This window comes from Punica granatum, unplaced genomic scaffold (assembly GCF_007655135.1).
Source record: "Punica granatum isolate Tunisia-2019 unplaced genomic scaffold, ASM765513v2 Contig00061, whole genome shotgun sequence".
Taxonomy (NCBI): Eukaryota; Viridiplantae; Streptophyta; class Magnoliopsida; order Myrtales; family Lythraceae; genus Punica; species Punica granatum.
The window spans coordinates 61415-69637 of NW_022204065.1; the positions used below are offsets into that span (position 1 = coordinate 61415).

At 37.1% G+C, this 8223-nt stretch overlaps 1 protein-coding gene across 4 annotated transcripts; it reads left to right on the top strand.

Annotated features, from left to right (window-relative positions):
• The first annotated feature begins 1114 nt into the window (after positions 1 to 1114).
• LOC116189999 (putative membrane-bound O-acyltransferase C24H6.01c) lies at positions 1115 to 7808 on the top strand. 4 transcript variants are annotated; one of them, XM_031519667.1, is made up of 20 exons: positions 1116 to 1592; positions 1750 to 2022; positions 2133 to 2188; positions 2894 to 3075; positions 3181 to 3229; positions 3702 to 3805; positions 3891 to 3955; positions 4378 to 4448; positions 4564 to 4623; positions 4711 to 4824; positions 5004 to 5128; positions 5337 to 5388; positions 5517 to 5579; positions 5675 to 5784; positions 5871 to 5963; positions 6061 to 6142; positions 6515 to 6592; positions 6701 to 6776; positions 7358 to 7407; positions 7486 to 7808. In XM_031519667.1, the coding sequence occupies exons 2-20, from the start codon at positions 1899 to 1901 to the stop codon at positions 7525 to 7527; spliced, it is 1596 nt and encodes a 531-aa protein (XP_031375527.1). In that variant the 5' UTR covers positions 1116 to 1592; positions 1750 to 1898; the 3' UTR covers positions 7528 to 7808. The 4 variants fall into 4 exon arrangements, with proteins under 4 accessions (XP_031375528.1, XP_031375527.1, XP_031375526.1 ...); XM_031519666.1 differs by having other exon boundaries at positions 1811 to 2022; XM_031519668.1 differs by lacking the exon at positions 7486 to 7808 and having other exon boundaries at positions 1115 to 1592; positions 1811 to 2022; positions 7280 to 7407.
• The last annotated feature ends 415 nt before the right edge of the window (positions 7809 to 8223 follow it).

Sequence of the window (8223 nt, forward strand, 5' to 3'; positions counted from 1 at the left end):
CAAACATGAAAATTGTAAGTCTTTTTAGATTTTTTATGCACTCTTCCCGAATTTCATAAAATTAATTAATTGGATTCATCTTTTCATTATAGTCATTTAATCAATCTCACAAGTCAAAAGCCACTTAACAATGAGCTGAGGGTTTGAAAATTCAAGCGACGACGTTAATCCTCCCTTTTCATTTCACAAATATATATTATATAAAGATTAAATGTAATTATTGTTATTATTCTATTGAAAGGAGACTATGGTGGGTGCGAAACCACAATATTTGCTTCCAATGTATATCAAACTTTACGTTTAAAACTTCCAATGTTTACTTTACACAACCGGAAAAATCATAGCACCAGAATTCTACTTTGGCATAGTGGAGACTCTTCGTGATTATGAAAAGAATTTCATATATCCTAGATTGGGGCTATGGCAGTACTTTCTATTATATAAAAGTATTAGATATGTTATATTTCTTGAGTTAACTGTTTTATAATATACTTCCACAACTCAACTCAGTTGTAAAAATCGAAAAGTTCTATTTGTAGTCTCAAAAAAAAATACTCAATCATTCTACACATGCTCCAGTATCAAGAGTAAATTAAATAAATGCACTCTAACGAAGGTATATATCCTCACACCTCATGAGAAGAACAAAAGAATAAACTCTCCCGCCAATAGATTGGTCTCCTACTTTGTGACTTGAAGTTAAAAAATATTATGGCAGTAATTGTCAGTTTAACTATAGATTATCGATTATTTTATTTTCTTAATAATTATAGTCCGCACACGGGTTTAACATCTAGTATATGTTATGGTACTAATTATCATTTTTTAATTTATAATTTTCTTGCTTAGATTTGATTACTGTGTACAGCAAGAGTTAACATCTAGTATATATCGATGGGCTATGAGGATTAGTTGGACGAGTTTAATTGTATCGATTTTTGGAAATGCAATCTTTTCCTTTTTAAAAAAAAAAAAACAAAAAAACTCTGAAGTTAGCCCAATTCAACACAAAAAAGGGACCTTAGCCCAATTAGATAGAAGATATTCTTTTACCACTAATATTCGGCCCGGCCCATAGTCGAAGCACTCCCTTTCCCGGCCGGCGCCCTCGCTTTTTACAACTCCGACGGGGACAGGATTCCGACGGCCGTGCCAGAGCTTCAATCCATGAGATCGTCAGAGAGCCGAGCGATAATCATCAACCCGATCGGAGAGTTACAGGCACAGTCACCAAAAGCTCTTTCCTTTCCTCCCCGTTCACAGTCATCTCGCAGATTCCTTTCGTCTTGCTTCTCCATCAGAGCGCATTGAACCCTTTGCAATTCATCGTGAATTTGTCGTCTCGAAGCTGTCAATTCCTCTCCTTCTGTTCCGTGTCTTTGACTTTCTTCTTCTTTGATGCGACTGGAAATGCGGTTTTAGCTGAAACCTTCCCCTCTGTCAAGAGGTTTTGTCTGCTCGAGCAGTTATACTGTACGCTTTCTGCTTGCATCCTGCTTGTTCGTCGAACAAAGCTGTGCGGCTGTGACTTGCTGTATGGTTAGGAAGAAGTGAATCAAATTGCATAACAGTGTTCTCATTAGCAACACAAGGTGAGCTCATTATTATTTCTTTCGTCTTCTTTGGTCTCTCCTCTTTCGGTTCTGCTTTTTGTTTCTTCTATTCTGTTGGTCATTCTATTTGATTTCCGCAATTTTGCCTCTTTCCGATTTTCACTGGGTCCCTTTTTTTTTTTGGGTCTCGGCTCAGGGAATGTAAACAACGGGGAAGATCTCCCTGATGATTTTTTTCTGTGGTTTGGTGTTTGTAGAGGTTGGTGCTTTCTGGGCAAATGGATCATCAGCAGGGACAAGAAGTCTCAATGCTCGTGTGATGCAAGATTAGCTGCAAAGAGAAAAATGGCTATCCGGAGTAATAACAAGAATGTTGTGTCATGGAAGAGGAGAGAACTTCCATTTTTGGTTCTCTATGCGATTGCTTTTTACGTGATCATCATTCGTAGATCTCTGCAACTCTCTCATGGTAATGATGTACATCACTAGCTTCAGTCACTTGCTATTGGATTTTCTTTTAAAACCCTTTGTCTTTGCCTCCTGAACTTTTCCTGCATCGGGTCTATCTTCTTGTAACAGATCATTACTCCAAACTCTACGGGTTGCGACCGGGTTTTCTTGCCAATCAACTCAATGTATGCTTCTCATTTCTCATAGTTTATAGCTGGAAATAGATTCGAGCATAAGAAACTGCTGGATAAGTTTGGGTTTTGTGCAAGGATGGAGATTTATTTCTTATAAGAGAAGTTTTTGAGGTTGCTTATCCCTGTGCTGTAGCTGCTTCGTGGGCAACTCTTTATGAGATTCATATCCTGCTGTATCTAGTGGGTACTAGAGTAAAAGGAGACAATCAAGATCTATCAAGACTCGAGACTAATGTTATTATCCCCTTAAACCAACTTCATTGTAATTTTTTAATTGATGAATACGAGTATCCTTGCATCTGACTTGTGGTGGTAAATTTTAATGAATCATGATAGCTAATTTAAAGTACGATGTATTTAAATTTTAGTTCATTATATACTTTCTTTCTATATTAGTATACTAATCTTGATAAAGTTGTAAATGTGAATAAGGAATTATGGGTGAGATAGGTGCTGCTTGTCTGTGTGAACTACTACCAATCGAGTAATTCAGGACTTCAAGTTATTGTGCATGGATGTCATTTCAGTTATATGTTGAATTAGATTAAGTGATCGATCTCCAGTTGAGATTCAATAATTGTAGTCTAAGCTCAGTTGGTTAAGCATTTGTGGATCATCATAGCTTTGAATTGTTAGTGCACTTTGTTAAGTTTACCATACTTAGCAACGTCTTCCTACTTTATATACCTTATTCAGGATGTCTCAGATGCACAATGGAGAAACTTCCGTGGGAACTTGCCCATTCTTACTTTTGTTTTTGGAATTTTTGCATTGACTGCTAATATTATGAGAGCATGTTTTGGACTGAAAGCGAGGGGAATGTCGTACATTTGGCTTTTTCTTTCTTCAGCTTACCTGGTATACCTGCATGGAGCTTGGTAAGTGGCGCATACAACTTATTTCATTGTAATCTACTAACAATTCGAATTTCTTGCTGGTTCCTCAGGATTTCTCTAACAGATTCTCTTCTCTGTTTGTTGTAGCATTATATTTGTCATGGCAATTGCTTCCCTGAATTATCTTCTCGTCAAGGTAAGAGCCATGCCTCAATATATTGGTTTTATTAATTATCATCTGGTCATTTATGTAAAAATTGCAATCTTTTCAATGAATATTCAGTTCTATTTGATAGAATGGCAGTATGATTAGTGCTTATAAAGACAATTTACAACACAAAAGAGCTTATGAAGGAAAAGTTGGCAGCATTATAATGAAAATAGATATCCACGTCCTCTCTCTCTTCCTTTTTGGAAAAATATAAAGTCGTTGGTCCTCATTTATTCGAGAATGTAGACCAGGATTGGCAGCTTTTTATGACTGTATTTGACTTGAATAAGTGAACAAGCATTTGGAGACAAAAAGTAAGATTTCAATTTACGTTGGATGAATTGGTCAATTGGGAAGTTGTCAAACAATAAAACTGGAGCTAAGAGTAGCAGAGAGATATATATAAAGAGGAAAGATCTTTTGAATTTGTGAAACTTCCGTGTGTATGTTTCTGCAGATATTTGCCAGGACAAAATACTTCCTACCACTATTATGGATCTTCAACATATTCTTTCTGATATGTAATCGTGTTTATGATGGATATTCATTCTCCATGTTTGGGTTAGTTCAGTCAGCCATTTTATTGATTTGCTTCGTCCAATTGCTAATGGCTATCATGATAATAAACATTTTATGTTGTGCATAGGGCCCATTGGCAGTACTTGGACAATTTCCGGGGTACTTTTCGGTGGCAAATTTGCTTTAACTTTGGTACTTTCTTTACCTCCTCTCTGTGTTTGTGTTATTATGTTTTATGTGGATTTTCTTTAAAATTTCATGTATCTGCACTTCTCCTTTTCAGTTTTTCTTCGTCAGAAATTTCTATAAGACCACGCAGGATATCACATATATTGTGTTTCATTGACTTCCAAATTTTGTCGATGCTAATAAATTAATTGCCATGAAGTGAAATGACTACCAATTTACAGGGACATGATGTTTTATGAGCATTTGCAAATTGGAAACTATAAACTAAGATTTTCAGTTGAGTGCCAATGTCCGTCCACTATTTGACTATTTCTTGTTTTGGTTTCTCTTTCATTCATTTTTCCTGCTTCTTGTTCGCTGAACTCGGCCGACACTCTTGTTCTCACTAGTACTTTTCTATGATTCATTTCTCATCTGGTTGGCAGTTATTTTGCGCATGGTGAGCTTTGGCTATGATTACCGGTGGTCAATTCTTGGTTCTCATTTCGACCACGAGGTGTCGTCATTGTTTAAAAGTTTTGACCACTTCCTGTTCTAATCATCTTAATACCTTATCCCACTGTTTGTCAAAGAGTACCCGTTGCTAATGTTAGTGCTTTTGCTGAGCACAGAAACATGTTGAACATTGCTACATTTGTAAATCAGGAAAAGCATGCTACCAATTTCTACAGGTTAACTGCCGTTTTATTCATCAATATGTAGACTATACTTAATTGATCTTATTCTTCACCTACAAAATTTTTATATTTTCTGTACAGGGAAAAAGTGTGACGAGTGACAAGTTTTCCCTCAGCATATACCTCTGCTATTTGGTGTATGCGCCCCTCTATATTGCTGGACCGATTATTAGCTTTAATGCATTTGCTTCACAGGTTGGGAATATACTTGCTAAGATTTGCATCTTTGATCTATTTTTTGTTGTTTGTGGTATCGCCCACAGAGGGTCATTTGCTAGTTTCAATTTCGTAGGAACTTACTTTCTTTTGTTATGCTTATTAAGAATACAAATGGAGACAATGCTACTAATGGAATTGATTTGGCTTATGTGCAGCTGGAGGCACCACAGAGAAATTACTCGGTCAAAGACATGGCTTTATATGGGATAAGGTGGCTATATAGTCTTTTCTTGATGGAACTGATGACGCACCTGCTCCACTATAATGCTTTTGCCATCAGGTTAGTTTCTCAATACTCAAACTGTGCTTTTGATACAAAGGAATGGACAAATTGGGTACTGTAGTGGAAAAGTGAAGTTGGTGGGTTTCTATGCCAATTCTTTTTCATTCCCTTCACGTTCCTTAAATCAAAACATGAGAAAAGGTTACATAATATATATTCTTCCAGCTGCTTATCTACTAATCACATTTGATTCTGCGAGGACCAGTGGCATATGGAGACAGTTATCACCCATGGACGTATTCATCATCGGGTATGGGGTAAGAGTGTTTACACAATTGTTCTGGGAATCAATTAGAAGTACCTTGATTCATCTCATTTCTCAAAAAAATTCAGAAAAAGCACTAAATTATGCTTTTCTATCATAATGTTGATGCTGCTGTTATAGGTCTTAAACTTTATGTGGTTAAAGTTCTTCCTGATCTGGCGCTATTTTCGGCTCTGGTCACTGGTATATATTTGATTTAATATGGTCAACTTTTTGGGGTCTTTGCCTTTTCCTTGGTTGCTTATGATTATTCCCTTCGATTACTATTTGTCTTATAGATATGTGGCATTGAGGCACCTGAGAACATGCCAAAGTGCATCAATAATTGCTACAACTTGGAAAGTTTTTGGAAAAATTGGCACGCCTCTTTCAATAAATGGCTTGTAAGGTGCAAATTTTCTTCCTCTTCATGTTTCTCCTCTGTTCCTCTCAGAAGTATGACTTTGAATTTTTTTTTAAAATTTCACTGTTTAGGTACATGTACATTCCCCTAGGAGGTTCTCGAAGAAAGCTGCTCAACGTTTGGGTGGTATTCACCTTTGTTGCATTGTGGCATGACCTAGAGTGGTAATTTCAGCTCTTTTTTCGTGTTTCCTCATTGTCGTTTTTGAAAATTATTGGTTAGCTCATTATTTGTCTTGTGATATATTGGTTTTAAAAATAGGAAGCTTCTTTCATGGGCATGGTTGACTTGCTTGTTCTTTGTCCCCGAATTGTTATTGAAGTCAGCAGCAAATGCTTTCAAGGTAATGACTGTTTTCAGTGCATTTTGTCTTTTCCTTTGTAATACAGTTTGTTTAGGTAATAAAATTTAACGTCTCAAACAACAACAATTGTGCGATCCAAGTGTCTAATGGTTAGCTTTCTTTAGTTCTATTCTTCCAAACCACTCTAAGTTGAGTTAGTTGTAAAATATGTACCTGTATTGCAAACATCTTTCATTATTGAGTTAGTTGTAAAATCTGTACCAGTATATCTTTATCAGTTTAGTGGATCAGTTTCGACTAATACCATCACTAATTTGGTAGAGTGATATACTATATTCTTGTTCATTTCCAAGTTATATGCGTATTCAAGAACATAATAATGGCTGTATTCTCTTGTTTATCTTAATCTAGGTCGAAAGTGCTCTTGGGGAGTTATTTTTCCGTGAAGTCAGTGCACTTGCCGGTTCAGTCACAATCACTTGTCTCATGGTCTGTTATTTTCTTCTCATGTGTTGCACATCTTTTATTCCTACTTTTGTACATTAAAAAAGCTCTTTATATTATATTGATTAAATATTCAGCATCAACACTGTTCAGGTTGCGAATCTTGTTGGCTTTGTTATTGGACCATCTGGCATCAATTGGTTGATTTCTCGATTCCTCGGCAGAGAAGGTACGCCTAGAAGTGATGCAGCTTTCACTTTTTCTTTTTCAATGCCCATCTATTCTCTCGACAGCCCGTAGAAAAAATTAGTCAGCTCTTTTCTTTTCCGCGTCTTCTTTATATGTGAGAAATTTTTGAGGACATATTTTTCTTCCGATGATTATCCAGACTTGTTAGGTCTGGAGATGGGATCAGTCCATGTATGGACAAGCTGTAGCTTGACTTGACTCACAAAACTGGAGTTTAGAGAAATCGAGTGTTATTTTTCAAGCTGCAGCTAACTCAAGTAGCTTAAGCTCAGTCTTCTAAAGAGCTCGAAAAATTAGACGAGCCCGAGTATCAGCAAGTTGATTCTGAGTAGCTCAGATCATGGTTTAATCTAATTATTTGCTTCGCTGTCATATGATGGGTGTTTGTTGGGCTCCTACACAAGACATGGCCGGTTTTGAAGACTCTTTGCAATGGTCTTAAGCAACTTACTAAGCCTAAATCTTGTCATTTTCAAAACTTAGGTCGATTTTTATTCCATTGAAAGCTCAGATCAGTTTCAGAACCAAGTACGAATTCCCAACGGTATTCTAATCTTGCAGGACTCCCTGTCCTCCTTGGCTTGTTTGTGACGTTCTATGTTGGGACAAAGGTAAAACAACTGACCTTTAATTCTTCCAAGGCAAAATGCACGAGAGAATTAGAGTACTTACCCCCAACTTTTTTGTAGCTCATGTTCCATATTGAGGATGCCAAAAGAAGAGCTCAGTGACTTCTAGCTTTAGACTGCCTCTTTTTCTCGACCAAATATCAGAACGTGGGACGAATTATATTAACTGGCAAAGAGATGAAGCTGCTGCTTGGGGATCAATTGACAAGTTCAAGAATCAGGACACTCTAGGCAGCAGTAGGCTTGAGTCGCTGGTGCTAGTCTGAGAATTTACTGTTCCGACCATCGTTAGTCCATTCATTTCTGGATGCTACTGTACTATTGACTGCTGCATTGTATAAACTTGCCGGAAGAAAATTCTAATCGACTCTTTTCCCTCTCCATTTTTATTGTCCGACATTACTCCTGCATATGTTTGCACAACTAATGTTACTTAACAAGGACCCGATCAAAAACAGAAACGGACGTTTTCCCATTTCCGTTAGTGGAAATTTTCCAAGAAACTTCTTAATCTGCAGAAGCATCCTTGCCTTGCTCATATTTTCCATGGCACAGTTTTCTTGATGTACGTTAGAAGAATTATATTCGTCTTAATTGACAGTTATTCTCAATTGACAATTTGCTCTGCGAACTCGAATAGCAATACTCTGTTCTCGTTCTGCAGAGAGCTTGCCAATTAACCCGCTGTACATAGTGAACTTCTTAACCTCGTTATCGCTGGTCTGGTTGGTGGACGTTGGTGTGGTGAGATTGGATGCCGCCCCGAGGCGGCGTTTATCCAGGAGTGCGCATTTTTCT

Bases quoted from the DNA above. Each gene is read 5' to 3' on its own strand.
- LOC116189999 (XM_031519667.1), top strand. From the start codon at position 1,899: ATGGCTATCCGGAGTAATAACAAGAATGTTGTGTCATGGAAGAGGAGA. The intron at 2,023-2,132 runs GTAATGATGTAC...TTCTTGTAACAG, and splicing joins ATCTCTGCAACTCTCTCATG to ATCATTACTCCAAACTCTAC. The intron at 5,580-5,674 runs GTATATATTTGA...TTTGTCTTATAG, and splicing joins ATTTTCGGCTCTGGTCACTG to ATATGTGGCATTGAGGCACC.